General features: G+C 44.1%; 1 protein-coding gene across 1 annotated transcript in view; it reads left to right on the forward strand.

Annotated features, from left to right (window-relative positions):
* Window positions 1-2,297: 2,297 nt before the first annotated feature.
* The window catches only part of LOC147753894 (lachesin-like), a 51,730-nt gene continuing 35,229 nt past the window's right edge, over window positions 2,298-18,798 (forward strand). Inside the window, exon 1 of the mRNA XM_086971399.1 lies at window positions 2,298-2,676. Coding sequence (XP_086827525.1) covers window positions 2,577-2,676 — 100 coding nt within the window. The 5' untranslated portion in view covers window positions 2,298-2,576. The remainder of the gene's footprint in view (window positions 2,677-18,798) is intronic.

An 18,798-nucleotide genomic window follows, 5' to 3' on the forward strand; every position in this document is an offset into this window, starting at 1 on the left:
TATCAAATATTCAGTAATCTTATAGAAAAGCAAAGCGAGAAAACAGATTTGCAAGTTCCCACTATGCACCATCGCACTTTAACGACAGTCTGAATACACGGCCTGTCAAAGAGAGTTTTCCTAAAGGAAAAGATTCCGCAAAATCATAAGGTATCGATACTTAATGAAACGTTAGGGCTATTGAGCCTTCTGAGCAGTCTACACGTATGAAAGAACACTTCGACTGGATTGCATCGACATGAAAGCACAAGGTAACGCTAACGCTTAAACAGTTTTAAAATTGCTGCAAGTAATAAGAAGTAGAAGAAACTTGTTTCTAAACACTAACTGAATAAACTTCACTTGAATTAAGTTACTAGATAGATGAAAAGGTTTTGGTATTTACAGTCTGTTACCAGGCTTAGTGTGACGGCTTCAACAGGCCTTTGGCGGCAATATTAATATAGAAAAACTGTAACGCTTGCAGACACGAACTTAATAGCGTTTTCTACTGGTATAGGGCTGAACGCGAAACTAATTAATAATCCAAGTGATTTGAGTAACAAGAATCGTTGACGCCGGATCTTAGATGATGCCTAAAAAATGCATATCCCGTTTTGAATTGATTCTCGCCCATCTGTTTCTAATGGGTTTCAATTCTGTAATTGATTCTCTTATTCGCAACGCCCGTAAAAACTATTTAGCCAGCGTAGCTCAGCTTCAACTTCAACAAATCGGGTGACTATTAGAGCGATCCATTCATCTGCAACAGGCTCATAACAGAGACGACTGTTACTAAAGCTATTAACCGACAAGAACGGCAGTAGTGGCTACTTGAGTGTACAACTATTAATTTTCTAGTCGAAACGAATAATAAGGCACCGAAGACAACAACGGAGTGTATGGGTAATCCAAGCGGTCCTCTTTAATATAGATATCTCAGGACACCCCAGAAGCCTGTTCTCCTCTGCCAATACAAGACCCTCTCAGTGTCACAAATGCTTCTGAAGTCTCCATTAACTTTCACCCTAAAACCCTCTTCATTTGCGGGGCGTGTACGATAAAAATATACGCAAATAAGCTCGAAATCCTCCACTACTAGCACGCATAGCTTACAGTTGTAGGCCAGCCATGTGGGTTCGTTTGTGGTGTCGTACCTAACACTTTACTCTTATATGTTTTCTTTCGCCTGTTGATTTACCTATCTTTAGGTACTGTTTTGTCTCTGCGCACATTTGCAAAGTGCCTATCGGCTGTCGATGATCCCCCTTTCAGTCGCATTCAGTCGTTTGCCGTTCTTGAGTTCCTCGCCTTTTCAATGCTTCGATACAACCTTCGGCTTCCTCCCCAAAACAAAAACCCTCTCCACTTTCAACCCCACTTTAGTCCACAAAGTTGCGGGTGTAACCCCCATCGAAACCCGCAAGAATGGTAGCGAAACGCACATGGGATGCTCCTCTTCTTCGCTGTCCTCCTGTTCCTCAACAAGACCGAACGCGGCGGCATTAAATGTGATCTGGTTATTGGAGTATATGCCCTCTACGTATGGGTGCGCGCACATGGCAAGCACGCCTCAGTCGGCCTTTATATGCAAGGGTCTACGCAGCGGGAATGCTACTACCGCTCGTTTCCGCCATTGCCGTTCATCCAAGTACTAAAGCTTCGTTCCTGTGCCACAATTCAGGTCCGCCGTGTCTTGCTCTGCCAAGGCTATACTCCCTGCGGTTACGGACCCCACACACCTCCGGGCCGACCTTCTCTTAGCTGCATTCCTACGGATAGGAGGCGTGGCCTAAATTGGGTGGCGCATGCGCAGACGCACAAACGAAGGCGGAGTTTCAATGGCCGGCGTGCACGACCGTGCGCGGGCGATTGTCAGCGTTAGCCCCTGACCAACTAGCGCCGTTGAGGATTGCGCTTTATAGTGGTGCGCCAGTGGTGTTAGTAGCGCGAAAGGAAAGCAAGAGTCAACAGCAGAACGCAACTGATTGTCCGTCTGTTCGGATCGCTATCGATCGTCGTGCTGGGAGTTAGGCAATTTCGTGTTGGTAGTGACGTTGGTCGGTATGTATCGGTCGTTGACACTGAACCCCTCCTAGAATTCGAGTCCACAGGATTTTGCCTCTTATCGGAACGCGTTGCGGACCGTCAGGGGGGATACTACGGAATAAATTGTCGAGCAGGATTAAGCAAACGCACAGGGCTTAAAACGGTGGTTTTTGGCAATGACTCGGCGGCCGCCCGACGAGAACGTCAGCGAACAAACGAAAACAATAGTGACAAAGTACCTCATACATTTAGTCTTCGTTGGTGTTTGTACCATATTATGTGAACATGTGGTTGATGACGAATGCAGTGTAAAGTGACAATATTTCCAGTCGTGTCACGCCGGCTCGCTCGTTTGTTGTCACAGCAGAACGTCCATTAACCTGGAACACCACTTGATCTTCTAGGCTGAGGCGATTATAATTGCGTGATTGTGCATGTGGCGTTTTGTGATATCTTAAGAAAAAGGTGCCAAGTCGCAGCGTGCCTTGAAGGCCGGCCGGAATTTGTCACAGCTGAGGTTTCAAGCGTCGTTTGTTACCACCGCTGTCATGCGCTTTTTACCAAACAATTTCAACATCATGTGGCCTACTAGCGTTGTGCTGTTAGTTGTCATGGCGAAGGAGTCTCTAGGCATCATTTCTGATGATGGTGAGTTCGAAGGTAGAACAATCATATGTAACTGGTTATCTAGAACGAGTTTATAGTAACGTCAATGTGTCTCAATAACAGCAAGCTTCAGTAGCCTCTCAAACGTAGCCTTGAAACACGTACGCCAGGCCAGGAGACGACAGCGATTGGCAGGTTGGCATATGTTAACAAACCGTTGAAGACGGCCTTTTCGTATCATCACCTGTAATGAACCTAATGATAACAGGCAAGATTGGTGTCGTCAGGCAGATATTTACTCTTTATATAGAAAACGAATAAGTAGAACCGATCGTGTTAAAGAAAGGTTGCCCAACATACTGGGCTGATTAATTTCTGTCCATTTATCGTTGTCACGCTGAGAAAGCTGTCACAGTGTACATTAGGTTCACGGTCTTTTATAGGATGCCAAATACCCTCGTGGATGTTTTTGCATAGGTATAAGCTATAATGGAAGAATGTGTTATGGTACTGTTATAGTTCTCTTAACACATTGGCAAATACTTTTACACTCGTAACACATATCTGTTGAGTTTGACTCGTCCATATTTGTCTCTAGCTAAACTCGCAAGTCATTCCTGACAGTAGGAGGTCGTCCAATAAGAGAGGCATTGCAACTGACTCACTGTTATTTTCTTCATAAAAGCATCCAGCAACGGCAGGTAGATAAGTAGACAATTCGCATGTACTTAGTGAAAAAACCGCGTTGACGGGCCATCCATAGGTAGAACTCCCTCACGAGGGGCTTTTGTAAAAAATGAGAGAGAGAGAGAGAGAGAGAGAGAGAGAGAGAGAGGAGCGGGCAACTAGCTCCCACAATCCATCACAGCAGCTCGACGGGCCATTACTAAGTTGCGTGGAGTACGTGGTTGAAAAGGGAGTAGCTAAGTTTAAACACTTACCTCGATTGTCGGGTTGGCCGGATGGCCAGGTGTGTGTTTAATGTGGGGGTGTGGGGTAGAAGCTGGGAGAGACACGGTCGATGAAGCTTACAATGTTGTGGCGTGCCTCTTCGACGCCGATATCCATACATAGAAGCTCCATAAGCGGCAATGCGAGAATGTTAAGAAATAAAAAAAAAAAAACTAAGACTTAGATCTGTCAACGCAGCCTGTGCTTAAACGCTTGAGGATAAAATAACATGATATGCTCAGTGACCGAATTGGATGACCTGTTTCTCGTGCATGTGGTGATCGTATATCCTGTGTAACCATGTAATTTCTTCACAGGCCTGCCGTAAGCCTGCGAAGTTAGGTAGTTAAGGATGACGGCATAAGCCGCGCAGGGGTAGAAAACCTTCGAGGTAAGCATTGGCGATTGATTCATTAATGAACCTGATCTTTCTTAACGTTGGCTGGCATGGGCCAATTAAATGCTAGTGCATGTTATCGCTAGTTATTTGTGGTATGCATCGACCACCCAACGATGAACGGCAATTGTCTGGATGATTGAGACAGATAAAGAAATAAACATTTGATTTGATCTTCAGTTCAGTCTTAATGCGCCAGCAAACGGCAGTAACGGGAAGGAAGATGCATAGAATGATCAAAAATCCCACACGATGTTAGGAAGAAAAATAATAATAGTAAGGTAATAGAACTAGTTCCTTTTCATCGACAGTGTACGATGCTGCTCGTTTTCGTTATTTGTAAACCCTGTAGTCTTTCCGTTTTGTATAAATAGCGAAACGTATTTTTCAAAATGAAGATAGAAAGAAAACTCAAAAAGGTGAAGATTTGGACAAGTGGCTTCGGTAAAGATGACAAAAATACCTAAATAATTGATCGAAAAGCTTTAATTACTAAAAGGTTATTGATTTCCAAAATATGTGCTTCACCCTGTTTGATAATACTGATAGTACTGTAATACTGAGGTGCTGATAACGAAGCAAATGTTCGAGATTTCAATGAACTTGAGTAATCCATAGTTTTAACATCTCGCTGCATTAATGTATTGGTGCCCTTGACTACAAGTTTTTTTAGTCCTGTTCACGGCGTGCTAGTTGTCACCTGCCTGATTACTTGTTCCAAAAGAAGAGTATACCGGTTACGCCACTGCTGTCCGTAACGTGCAAAAGATAACGTCTATACCTGTAAGGCCTAGTCCTGTCTTCGAAGACAGGCTGGCATATGGATCTTTCTTACTTACCATTTAAATAGCTCGTTTTCTTGGCAGAAATAGTTGTCCTATTTATGCGTCTACGATGACCGAATACGTTATTCCATCAATGTATTGATCATCACCCATCAGAGACTGATCTATTCAAGCTCTTCACCTGGGGTACCCTATTCAAACTGGAACGTCGTAGCTTTTGAGTGATTAACACTACACAATACGTTAAGCGTTGGCTTAAGTCGAGGCGGTAAATATCCGTCTTTTCCAGTAGAATAAAATTAATGAGCATACGATCCTGCAGCAAAATGGTTGAACGCATTGTTTAAAGATGTCACATGTACGTACCATAGTTTCTCTGTAAAATCTCTTAGCTACCAGTGCACTGCTTAATATTCTTTTTTCTCGTCGTTCTCTGGCTCTGATATACAAAACTGTAAGTTCTGTTTCACCATTGGACACCGTCGACCTACCTGCTCGCAGCCCTATCCGCAACATTCTTACCGACGCCGCTCAGCATCTGTATTGTAAACCATCAGGATATGTATGTTTTCTTTGAAATGTAGGCCAATGCTAATTTTTCGATTGCATGATAAGACGGCAAGCGCCACTGTGGCTGTCCAGCAGACAGCTGCGCAGTCAGGCCGTGTACGGGGGCTTGTACGGTAACCAAGGCCAAACGAGCTATCCAGGTTTACATACGCATCGTGCATCTGATGCGGATATGTAGGTATCTTGCTTTCAGCTTTTTACCTCTAATTAAGCGTCAGGCGAAACCGTATGCGCTGACGAACAGCAGAGGACAACGCATCGTCGTAGCTTAGCTTGATGTCTCAGTTCATTGGTTACATCAATACCCTTAGGCGTACGCAGTCAGCATTTGTCGTGTGCCAAGAGGAAATTCCCATCGCAATGACCGAGAAATGAAAATGGTTCTCTCTCTCTCTCTCTCTCTTGAAACTGCACCAGGACATTTTGCACGCTCGTACTCTACCGAGCGCGCTAAGGTAGGATCGTTGTAGAGAGAAAGTAGCATAAGCTATGATACTGTATAACCTGTGATCTTTTCCAACGCACGGAATTTTGGAATCTTGAATAGACACCCAAGCAAACAATGTCGGGAATATATGGTATGGGATGAGATCGGAAGTGCCCTCTACGTATGTTAGATTCTGATTATCCAAGGTGAGTGCGTTATTAAACTTGAAAGATAGATAGTAACTGTAGACCGTTTGAGTATTTGGGTCGGGGCACATTATTATTACATTACATAGAGGGACAGTGATGGGGTCATGGACAAGTTTGAAATAGTGTGTGCTACTACTTGTCGCTTTATCAGTAGATTGATTTAGTTACAACAATAATTGAGTACGAAAGTTGAGTTCAGGTTTCTGCCGATCTTAGAGATCTTAGTAGACATTCTTCATTTCGCGTCTTACGAACCAGCCATTTGACGAAACGCCTTGCGATGGTGTTATTAGGGATGAAATTAGTAGATGAAATTAGGGCCATTTTATTTTCTATTTGGCCGCATTGGGTCAAACGGGATAGATTATTTTGAAAATATCCTTAATTATAATAGGAGTTTGCATACCAAGGCTGATAATTTCCTCGTATCATATTACATTGCAGTTAGATGGGAAAGTTAATTAAACAACGATCCGAAAGATCTTTGAAATCCAATATATCATTCTAAAATATTGTCGAACGGAACGCCACAGGATATCAACTATAGAAAATCAGCGGTGCCTAAAAGTACAAGAGGATGATGATTGCTAAATAGGCCGGCTAAGCAATATACAGGCACAGTCCGCGCACAACAGGTAGCCTGCTTCTCGATACTAAACTTACCGAAAACCCTAGAAAAAAAATATATATATAAGTTTTGGAGAAATGAAGGCGACAATCACGAATATATGAGCACAAGAGTCGTTTGTCGGCTCAATTAGGTCAAACCGTCCATTACTATCTACAATTGATTGAGTTCAAACAAGCGAGCCATATTAGCTATTCGTACAAGATTGCCTGCTTTTACTCAATCTACATCAGCGAAAATCAACACAGACTCCTGAATCCATTAGTATTTTTAAGCGGCCAACCCTATAAAAGTTACTAGTAGAGATGGTATCAGCTGTTTGTGCTAGAACTATCTATTCCGTGGGTTCGTGTTGCTTCAGTGATAGACTTTCAATCTTCAGATCAACCTTCATCGAGTACATCTGACAGAAAGGCTGCGAATCACTTCCATAGGACATTTTCCACCTAGAGCTACATAGACAACTGCGTATGGGGCCTCCTCTTTGCACGTCTTCGATGGCCATTTCGATTCGGATGGGCTGACCCGGTTGTACACTACCTACCTATCTACCAATATTTGTGTGTATGCGTCTACGTTGTCGGGCAACGACTTAAGCGTTTGCCAGCTGCGTTTGTACTGTGTAGCCTAAATGGAGTTGGTTTCTATTTTCACTTAAAACAAACTAAGTTGTTGTGCTACTGCGGCCCACGTAGTCGGTGCGTCTAAAACAACGCACGAAGACGAAACGCACGAAGAAGAAGAAGAAAATCTCGCTTCATTCGTTATCTAGCCACTCCGACTGCCGAGGGGAGCGCACACTTTCAAGCATAGCAACATACACTCTTAGGCCGAACGACATCGAACAGGCACACATCATAACCACCTCTACATATTCATGAAATTCCATCCCAGCTTTAATGCATGGCATGGCCTTCGTAGGCTACTAGGATGGTAGACCGACAATGTGGATGAAGCGAGTTCTGCTCACGCTACCTTTTGGGAGCCACAGAGGCGTGTACGCACGGTCCGTACTGACTCAGGCCGCTTCGGTTAGTCGCCACAGAACATACGGCAAGCAATGTTCTTTCGCCAGCGGAGACTGGCCTTGTCCTATGGGAAAAGCTTCCAAAGACTCAAAAGCATTTAGGACAATTTTCCTTTTGAGTCTGATGAAACCGAAAATAAGATCAAGTTTTGGCCGCTTCGTGAACATGTACAAATGTATAATATCGGTTCAGTTCGAAGAGAAACAGTATGTCAACTTGAAACAATTACTGATTTGAGTTCAGAAACGTTCCTATATAAACACTATGAAAATTGTTTCCGAACGATGACCAGTTCAACATAATTAAGATTTACTTGAAAAACCCACACGGAGGTTCCTCCGATACGTTTATGATCGTACAGATCTATATATCATGGACAGATAGCACGGGATTTTAAATCCATAAATACAAGCAACCCTATCAAACTTCACGGATCTATTCACAGTAGCCATCGTCAGTAGTCGCTCTCACTTGTGGCCAACTGCTCCCCACAAGCCTATTCAGTTCAAGCGTGGGACTCCGTTGCTCACAGAGACTCTAGTGTGACCTCTCACGCATATTTGTACTATCCAAGACACTGCACTCTTTTGCGCTTTCATTCGTGCCTCGTCATCTGTTGGCATCACTTGTGCGCGTTTCCCTCTCCCGTTATCTATCTCCCCTGTCTCCCGTTGGCCAGCCCGCAGTGTTTCTCACTTGAACTGAAGTAACAGTTGTAGTAGTAATGATGGTGTTGCTGATAGCTATCAGCTCCCCTAGCTTTCTGTGCGCGGCAGAGTAACAACAATGGCAGATTGTTACTCCGTGGGAGGGCGGGCGGTCGAACGGGCGTTCGCGACCAGTAAATGAGCTCGTATCGTGACTCGCAAGGGAAAAATTAGGCTGCATGTTAGACAGAAAATGCAGACAGCAATAGCAACCGAAAGCAGCGCATGCATCGCTCAGCGGTGATTGTGGGTAATCGGAGCGAACTCGGGTCGCACCGTGAAGCACCATCAGCGGCACCAATGGAGGTGCTCTGAAAATGTTCCTGCGCGATCTTTTGCAGCTGGTTATCAGCTGTGTGGCATGTGTCTGAATGTGCTGGCAGTCTACGGAGGTCTAGTGGAACGACGTACTACAACAGTGCAACCACTGTCCATGTGTTTAACATACCTTCTTCATAGGGATGGGTTAGGGCGTAACGATGAAGAAGTAATAATGTACTGTTACAACCAAAACAACCCAGAGATCAAGTACAAACACTACAGCATAATGATCACTAGGACCGCGAGTGAACGCTACGACCAGACACGCGTCTACCAGTTCGACTCCAACCCAATGACTATAACTGGCGTCCATGTTGCCGCTGTCGTTACCGGCATCTCCACGTGTGAACTGCTGCACATGCTTAAGGACATAGAACGTAGAACGATTGATGTTTCAACCGGTGAACAGTGGAATAGGCCTTTCACCCTTGCTTTTTTTTCGTTGTGCTTTCTCCTGTGTGTGTGTGTGTGTGTGTGTGTGTGTGTGTGTGTAAAGTGAGAGGGTGAAGGTACCGGGGACTACCATTACCACTGTCGTTAATTGCTTTGACGCGAAGCGACCCCGTGAAGAATACTCTTCACTAAGAAATTGAATCGCCCCGACAGGCGAGCAAGATAGACTGACATTTCGTACAGTAGATGTACCGCTTGTGCACACATTTGTCGAAAACGAGAGGAAATACAAATTTGTCTGGAGGTACATCAGAGTGCGCGCCCCGCATGTGTAGACTGTGTCTACATGCTTGTGTGTAGTTGTCTCTGTGATTATTCCTTTTGAACAGCCGGCCAGCCGACCTCTGAACCCCGCTTGCAGCACGCGTGGACATAGGATGTGGCGGATGCGAAATCTTGAAGGGTGAGAGTCTATCACAGTTAGCGATTTCTGCCAAGACTGATCCAGCCGTGTCTTGAAACACGTTGCTAAAAGTAGGGGAGCGGCAAAAGGAGGACGTCGAAGGAAATGTAGTTTGATCTTGAAGTTGGGATGCACGAACTATGACCAGCCCAGCATATACTGGTAATGGTGATAGTGCCGGCTGTCTATGTCGACGCATGTGAGCATATGTAGTTGTGTAGTCTATAATGGAGTGAGCGGTCGCCCTTGGGCCTGTCGTTAGACGCGAAGTTGCCCGTGTAGGTGGCGCAGCTCTGCCAATTCATGAGCAAGCTGTGGATACGCTCCATTGGCTCGCCTAATAGACTTCCTTTGGTGGGGTGGCAAAGATCGCCCACGTCTCCGGAGACTAGAGCGCTATTTCACACGCACACGGCATCGTAGTCCTGGCGATGTCCTTTCCCGAGCGTAGAACGTTGTCCTCATCGTCGCCTCTCCATTGATGTGTAACGCTAGCGGACATCGACTGCGCTGTTTCAGGGGAAACGGATAAACTTACTCCTTTATACCTACACGCAGCGAAGAAGGGCAAGGGACGAGTGTTACCAGTGACAACTTGTGACAACGGTCTAAATACAGCCGACATGTATTAGAACAATGGGGAAGCAAGATCTGGGTCTTTTTATTCAAATGCTTGCAAACCAAGAAGCGGGTTAGAGGAGGCGGAAAATTCGTACTCGATCGTACTCCTTCACATAAAACATATAGGGCTCGTATAATAATCGTAGGCCGAGCATCAATCAGTGGATAATTTTTTATCATAACAGCACAGTCATGAAAGAGCACATGTGTTCTGCATGTCTGTTCCCATAAGCAAGCAGACTGCCCCTATTATTCTACATGTCACTCCTAAATCGTTTCAATGTTTATTACATGTTAAACAATCTTTTGTTTAACAGAACATTATCGATTGTGAAGCAATCGGTTTCTATTGGTGATAAGTTAATGGTAAGTTGTTGTTCAATCAACTCACGGTCCTTGTTGTCAGTCAATTCCGCAGTTGGAAAACATATTTAGACGCGTTAAAATCTGCCATCATAATATGATGTTTCCACATGAAGAAGACATTTTCACTTTTGTGTAGCTGTTTGCCCAGACAAGCGTACACTTTACGGAGACCCCCCACAAACTGTTCGGGCCGACCTGTGTATTACCGTTACCTGATATTCTATTAAAGATGAGCATAGAATATTCGCTTTTAGTTGAGACAGGCACAAAACGGAGATAACGATACTGACGTACAGAAAAGCCCCGGAACACCAGTTGGTAAAATTAGAGATACGAAATGCCTTTACGTTATCATAAAGTACATTTTAGTGAGAAATGAACAGCTCTAAATAGGCTTGAAAGCCTAAATAAGGAGTCAAAATTACTGCTCTTGAGCGATGATTGATGAAGCCCCATAGCACAACGAATACCTTAGTTCCTACATTTTGATTCAACGTTCGTGGTATAGTTCTACACCACCAGCTCAAATGCACTTTCTCAATTCCACCATCTTAAAATGTAGTCATTGTGAGCGTGAGTCTGTAGTCTAGGTTCACATGTTATTTAGTAGAGCATTGATATTCATATAGTGTAGAATCTTTTTGACTTCACAGAGCTTTAGATTGTACTACTACCGGTAGAGGATTTTATTAAGCTTTTGAATGCAAAGATTAATACGTTCTTAGCAGAGAAACTTCGCATTCTTCCAAAAGAACAAGCCAATAAACTTTTTCTAGATAGCTAATATCCAACTTTCAGCACTAAAGTTGAAGTAGCATAAACAATCCTAGCCGTCATGCGATCCCTTCATTAAACTTTTCTCGTCCATTCTCCTCTTTCTTTCTCAGAATTACTCCTCATGTCTCGTTTGGTGTTACCTAGGCGATTCGTTTGAACCCCTCTGATTCGTTATTTGTCGTCGTAGCCTTAGAACAGTGGTCACTTTCTTCCCCTCTACGAAATTGATATTTCGCTTGGCCTGTCCGCTCGTTTTATGTCTGTGATGTCCACAACTGTGGAGTCCTGCCTTCGGATACTTGGTGTCCGGCTCTTCCTTTACCATCAACCAATGTCCGCTCCCCCTGGTGACTGGCCGCTGACGACAGTTCCATCTCGTAAAAGAAAATTGTCCCGCCGAGCCTAGCAGTTCAGGGTCAATCAAGCAATAAAACAATTAAGTCGACCGGTTCTTAGTTGCCCAGCCCCAACTGGACTTGAGGATTTGTTTTGTAACGCGCTTCGGGCTCGGACCGTTCTTATCCCTACGCAACCTCGATTTCTCCCCCAAACTTTTGCAAAAACTTTTTTTGTCTTTTTTTTCCCATACGCTCACACAATCCCACTGCATTTACCGCTTCCTCTTACTGGAGACGCCAACCCTCTTTGGTAGCTCGCTTATCGCATTTTATTTTTTGTCCTAGGATCCTCGTCAGCTTCGGAACACGTTTTCGTTGGCCATCGGGCTTAATTCCTCATTAACCTCGTGTACGGTCTTCATATAGAAGCGACATATACTACAGGGGTATAGTAATTGTAGGCCGAGGCAATTCCGCACTGGGAGCCAGCCGTCCGATACAATCCCTGGTGGTGATACCGGACGTAAAGAGCTCGAAATATAAAGGCCTAGATACATACGTCATATACACATAAGGCTACGTTCCATTGGGAGCCTAGACGAAAACTGCAATAATAAAATACTGCTCCTGAAAATCCTAACATTCGCCCCATGTGTGGTTATGTTGCCTTTACGTTGTTAGATCGCTGTATTTTTGATGTTTGCGTTGCGTAGAACAAAGCATTGCGTCCCATAGCAAGGTTTAAATTATTTTCAGTAGCCGTCTGAGTTACTTTCTCGTATATTATTCCTATTAACACTATTCGACAACCTTGTTCAAGCAAACCGTCACCGGTATTAGCCCCAAATATAAAGTAGAAATAATGCATCAGCAAGAAGGATAACAATAGGAGGTGCGGACTCCTGAAAAGGTTACATGTAGTGCATAAGCTAACTGTGTATGCCCGCGTATCCCTGTCTGGACCGTGGATAGAATGTGTGCGTTTGGGTGAGCGTACGTGTTTGTGGGGGAGTCTACGGAGGTGCGGCTCGTTCGTCGAAAGAGAATCGCCCCCGCTCATTGAAACGCCAAGGCAATTGGATTCGATACATTGAAGCACCAGACGATGGAGGCCCCTGGACTACCAATAGTTGATGCGAAGAACTGAAGGCGCCATTGGCAGCTCATCAATCGACCGGCTTGAAAAGATTTGTCTAGGAAGGAGCAGAGGGGACGAGAAACAGGCAAGGTCTGTCCGGTTTAAATAGAAGAGTTGCCATTCAGATGGTCGAATCAGAATACGATAGAAGCTAAGTGGTTGGATAGCGGTGATAATGAAAAAGGCCTGCACACGTAGAGCGACCTAAAATTGCTGTGCGGCTAAAAATTCAATAACGCCAGATTTGTTGATATCCTTATCAAACGATTGTCAAAGCACTTAGATACATCTAAGTGTGTATATATGTGTAGCATTTTTGCGTACGTTCTGAATATCCCTGCCACTATATACATTTTCTTGTTCCGTCTAGTGTTCATGTTTAGTTCTTTGGCACCTTTTACCAGTTAGCATAATCTGCGTCAAACAAGCACCCGATTACGTTAATCTGATCTTTGACCATGGATACTGAACTGTTTTTCTACGTCAGCTTTTGTCCACATATATGTTTGAGAATACCCCTTTCATCCCCAATAGATACATGCTCTCAGACATCCTACTCGAGAAATTGAGAGCGCTAGCTTATCAACCCCTCAAACAAAATCGGCGCCATCTCCCGGATCACACACACTACCTCTAACTTCTGTCCCTGATACGAAACAGATGTTAGGCGTTCCGTAGACAAACAGACGTCTCGGACACTCCACACACGCCCGCTCTTCCACCTGCTGTGACTCTCACGACAGTCTCTCTAACAACAAATTAAGATAACTATGTGATTTGGATCAGAAACAGTGAACTACACTGTTTCTCGGAAACCAGGCCGATACAATAACAGATAATAGACACGTGCTATTGGAGACAACACCAATATATTCGAGTGAGCTTCATATATATACCTTTTGTGATTGAATGTAAGCTCACCGACGAAGTCGCTTATGCATATATTGATATGCAATCAAAACACCCTAACGGGATCCCATTTAAGATAGTCATTTGAATTAACCGATCATACGTTAGACATGCTATAGATGGAAGGGTACGTAGGTTTCAATCTGTGCTCTGTGTGGCTACGTTGCATACGGCAATGGTATTCAACGAATATTGCTTCCTCCTTATCACTGCGCATATGTCGCGTTATGTATAGAGTAAACAGACGAAGTTTCCAGGGGATCTACAAGTCCCAGAACAGATTACGTCAGTAGGCTGGGGTCCGTGACACCAGCAGCCTAGTCCCTATCCCCCCGTTAGTCAAGGTCGTGCTAGAAGTAGATCAGCAAATATTAACATATCTGAATTTGAGTGATAAACGCTTATTCATTAGCGCCCCACAAACTGTCGCTAGCCAGTGTAAACGTATGTGAATGCGACCCAGTGAAGCTGTGGTCAAAATTTTGCTAACCTTACCACACAGACAATTGGGTCAATAAAATGGACGTCCTGTAACAAACCACCTGCCGGACTAGTCTCTCTTGTGCCGCAAGAGAATTCCTGGAAATTTCCTTTGTTGGATGAATGTACCTTTAGCGCCGATTGTTCCAGTTTAAATTCGATGCTAATTGTGTTCAGCTTGATATTTTTATTGCAACGCTTGGGGTAATTTGCTTATTTAACATTATCGGCATCGTTCTCATGGATACGTACATCTGTCGCCGGATATTATTTGAAAAATCATATCAGGACTGATCTAATGCATTGGTTACAATTTCGACACATGACCGGTCAGTTCTCACTTAAAATCGTACTGCTTATGGCGCCTGTTTCATTGCTTCGACCTCACAAAACGTACGACTTCCCGCGGAAGTTCCGGCAATCTTGACTTGTCATGCTGGATTAGCGTCGCTTGCGATCTTCATTAGAACTCTTTATGGCTAGAAACTATGAAACGTTCCACCACTGCCACTACTGAAAGTATTCAAGACTTCACAAGACACATCTTCCGCGCCAGCGTATCATTACGTCCCTATCAAAAGGATCACGCCCGGATATTAAATAATACATATGTAAGTTTTAGGCTTCTAGATAGATTATTATTCGTTTTTTTTTTTTTTTTTGAGAGTATCATTATTTATTTGAGAGAAAAGGACAGTTTCCAGCTCGACGGGAAACGATAGTGTCTGGGCTACCGATGAAGGCACACAACTCAGTGCAACTTCATTACCTACAAGCGTGAAGCACAATCATTCGAAGGTACGGTTAAATATTGTTTCTTCCGTTTCACTTCATCCGTCTTAATAATAATAATCCGATCTTAATAAGTAGAAACATACAAGATTCCTGTCAAACATGCTGTCGCCAAAAACATTCACATTCTTACCGGTATTTTTAAGCAGCACGTAATCCAAGTTTTCAACGGTAACTGGTGGTATGTTACGTTTTTATAATTTTCTACGTTAGATATAACCAAAATGATCTAAGTATTAATTCTTGTCCACGTAACATGAATCCGCCAAGTATCGTAAACTTCAAGCGATTTAATGTGAGATTTGCTTTGACGCCACTTAAATAGCCATTTGATAAAAGCTGTTTCTTCTGCCACACGTCCGATCCGTAAAGAGGGCCAGGCCCTCGTCAAAGATCACAATTGGCAGTAGCTATAGCTCTTTCTTCCTCTCTCAGATGCTTGCTATAACTCCTCTGTCTGGCTTGTCCGTCGTAATAATGTTTCCTCTTCGCTCAGCTACTTTGCGCAAGCGCCACGGCTAAAGCGGAAAACAGCAGAGCGTGCCCGACCCTATTTCTACATGTGCGGGAGTTAGTGATCCGCATGATCCCATTTATGAAATACTTGGGAAGGTTGAGGAAGTCAGTAAAGATGATTCAACTGGTACATGCGCGACAGAACGACAATCTCCTTTAAATACCCAGGTGTGGGGTAACTAATGGAGCCGTTAGTTCGGAAAGTGTATAAACAGTATGGTCTCCTTAACAGAGAAAAGAACTACATATAGGCGAACTAATCGCAATATGAAATTTCAAGTCGGGCGTTTACAAAGTGGATTGCTTGTACATAGAGACGGCACACGCTATGCCCTTGTAAGCATTAAACGTATAGACGTAAAAAATGTGTTTACAAAGTTAAAGCGACGGCAGGTCGTATGTGCCTCGATGACTAATTTTGGTAGGCGAAGGTAGTGCAGTGCAGATTTCATTTTTAGATATTTCGATTTTCACTTTTTGTCGTCGTCGATCGTCATTTCAACCTGAGGAAAAATTTGGTGACCACGTCTTGTTGGCCGTCTTTGAAACAGACAGAACAGATCGCGAAAATCCTCTAGCGGAAATCACATTTCCCTTGTCACCAACCGATAGACATTGTCTCCCCCCTCCCCGCCGCTGTTCGATGTCCTCTCGTGTTTTTCCGCTGTTCCTTATCCAGGACGCTGGGCAGTGGTTGTCCGTAGCTTCTCAGTTTGCCGTGGCCACTATTACCACTCGTACTGATCATTTTGAAACTTTAAAGTTACCTCCTTTTCAACATTCGACCATCAACAGCTCCGATCCGAAACCAATGAAAGAACATCATTGTTCCGTGTTCTTTCTTAACCGAAAGTCGATCTTTTACCGCCTGGCCCCTAGATAAAGGAGGTCTTTCAAAGCATTTAATTCGACCCGTACACCACGGTATTTCGAGTTGAGTGTTTTCAGGGATGCCCTAATCCCTTTTGATGCAAATCTCGAAAAGTGACTGTATTTTGTAAGTGAGTTAGACCGCTTGTTAAACGGTCAAACGTATAATCCAGCTCATATAAATATTTCCCAATGATGGCTTAATGGGTGACGTATTTGCCTGCTAATCTTAGGAACACGTTATAGGATTGGTTCAAATCCCGGCATAGACACACATTGCTTTGTACCGGGAGCGAGCCGTCTGATGGAATGCCTATTGCCGATATTAGACGTGATACACAAAACAGAGAGACCATACAATTATATTGAAACGCTTGAAGAACATTTATGCGACAACGTAATTACGTTTGTCGTTATGTTCGAAACCATTAATGTTTGTATTCTTGACCAATAGTAAGCAGCGACTTAGTATAAAGCGCGCGAATACTCGATATCTAAAGTGTACGAGTCTAAAGCATTCGTAGGTCTCATAGCTCAGATATCGAGCACCATGTAAGCATCACGGTCATCAACTACAGGATCACATATGATCCCTCTGTATGCGACTTTCGCGTCACCCCCATTCCGTTGCTCTGAGCCCACTCGACTCTTCTGCGTGTCCGATTTCCGAGTGATCTTCTCTTTCACTGTAATTGTCCTACTTTTATGTTTCGTTCTCTTTCAATGTTATTGGCCAGCACTGGAACTCTTTCGACCTCGCTGGCCTTCAGGCTCGTTTTTCTACGTCTCCTTTTTGGGAATCTTAGTTTTTCTTTCACATCCTTCAAGCATCCTTCCCTCCTCCGCCTTTCTTCCACAACGCAAAGCATCTCCTGCTTGCTCTCAGAATACCCCTGCTCTAAAAAGAGGCAAACTGCGTCATTTTGCGTCATCTTCCTCTCACCCGAGACGCACACTTTACTCCTGTCTCTCTTCTGTCGAGCTATGTCCCCAACTTCTTTCACTCTCCCCCATTGGCTCGTTACTTGATTTATTTATTATTGCTATTGTGTGCGCCCCCGGAATCGGCCTCTGACTCGTTTTTGCCGTCTTCAGCTTGGCCTAGACTAAAATCCTCGGATATTACTGACTACTAGAGGAGCGCTAGTTGTCTCGACTGGTCTCCTCCTTCTTACATTTCTCCTGTGACGGGGCTGACGAATGGCTGAAACACCGTTACAACTGTCCGTCAGTATTCCTTTATTTTCCAGTTTTAGCGTGTTTCTTAGTTTTGCATTTCCTTCTCGGCCAGCACGCTGCCCAAGCAAGCGGACGAGCCGACGTAGTCTGATTGAAGTCCGGAGAAGGCCTGCAGTCTGGACACAGCGCGTACGCTTCTTTGTTTCGTGTCCTTACTTCGCTTTGCTTCGTTTCCTACTTATCGTCTTTTTACTATTTGTGAGGTCTTCGCAGAGGCAGCAGCTTTTCGGCCGATGAGGAATATGGGGTACTCGGGTGGGGCCTGACAGTTTTCTTTTCTTTTCCTTGTGTGCGGGAGATTGTCTCTGTTTGGATATCGTTATCCACGTTCATCCGACCGGGGTGGGGAGGGGGCCCAATTTCCGTTTCGGACAAGGCGATTGTTGTATTCAATCGTATGCTGCGAGGGTTGCTCGTCGGGCCCATACCCTGTCGCCTTCCACGGATCATACGCTTAGCTGGCAACCGTAGAGATGTAGTAAGAATCAAGGCTTCCGTAACGGGCTGCGACCTTTTTTCTCGACTGGCCGTTGTTGTCGATTAGAAGGCGGGACACACATAACGATTCGTATAATAGAACAATCCCGGTTGAGCAACTGGCGATAGCGCGTCGACAGTCAAGTTAGCGGATTCGTTTCTATAAGGAACGCATAATAATAATGCAACAGCACAATTAATTTGGCTTGCCTATCGTGAGACCATGATGTAAAAAAAAACAGGTACCCACTAGAACAAACTCGACCGGATAGTACGGAAATTCAAATGTATATAAGGAACATAAAAATGCAATTTAATTTTTTTGAATGGAAAGTAACACCGTTGGGTATAAATCAGACGGGCTGACCTCGAAGAGGTGGGTGGTCTACTTATCAAAACATGTGGGCCAATATTTCCTGTGGCTGCAAGGCCAGTACGGCCATCGTCGGAAAAACTCAAAGACAAAGCATATATATGTATACGGCAATCGTGGGTTTGACAGGCTAACTTACAGATAAATACCCACAACTACTATCTTCTAGAGCGATGCTGTTGAGATTATTTTGACATTTCAAGTATCAGTGTCTACTATTTAGGGATCAAAGTGTTTAATAAAGCTTTCTAAAACAATATCGTGCACCGCCTATCACGCATGTCTGTATGGCGTAATAGGGTTTTAGCTACTGTCACAACGCGCTAACGTGAACCTAATTTTTTCCAAAACGCCTCACAGATTTTTGACATCACCATTCATACTTTTAC

This window comes from Varroa jacobsoni, unplaced genomic scaffold (assembly GCF_002532875.2).
Source record: "Varroa jacobsoni isolate VJ856 unplaced genomic scaffold, vjacob_1.0 scaffold_126, whole genome shotgun sequence".
In the NCBI taxonomy this organism is placed as follows: Eukaryota; Metazoa; Arthropoda; class Arachnida; order Mesostigmata; family Varroidae; genus Varroa; species Varroa jacobsoni.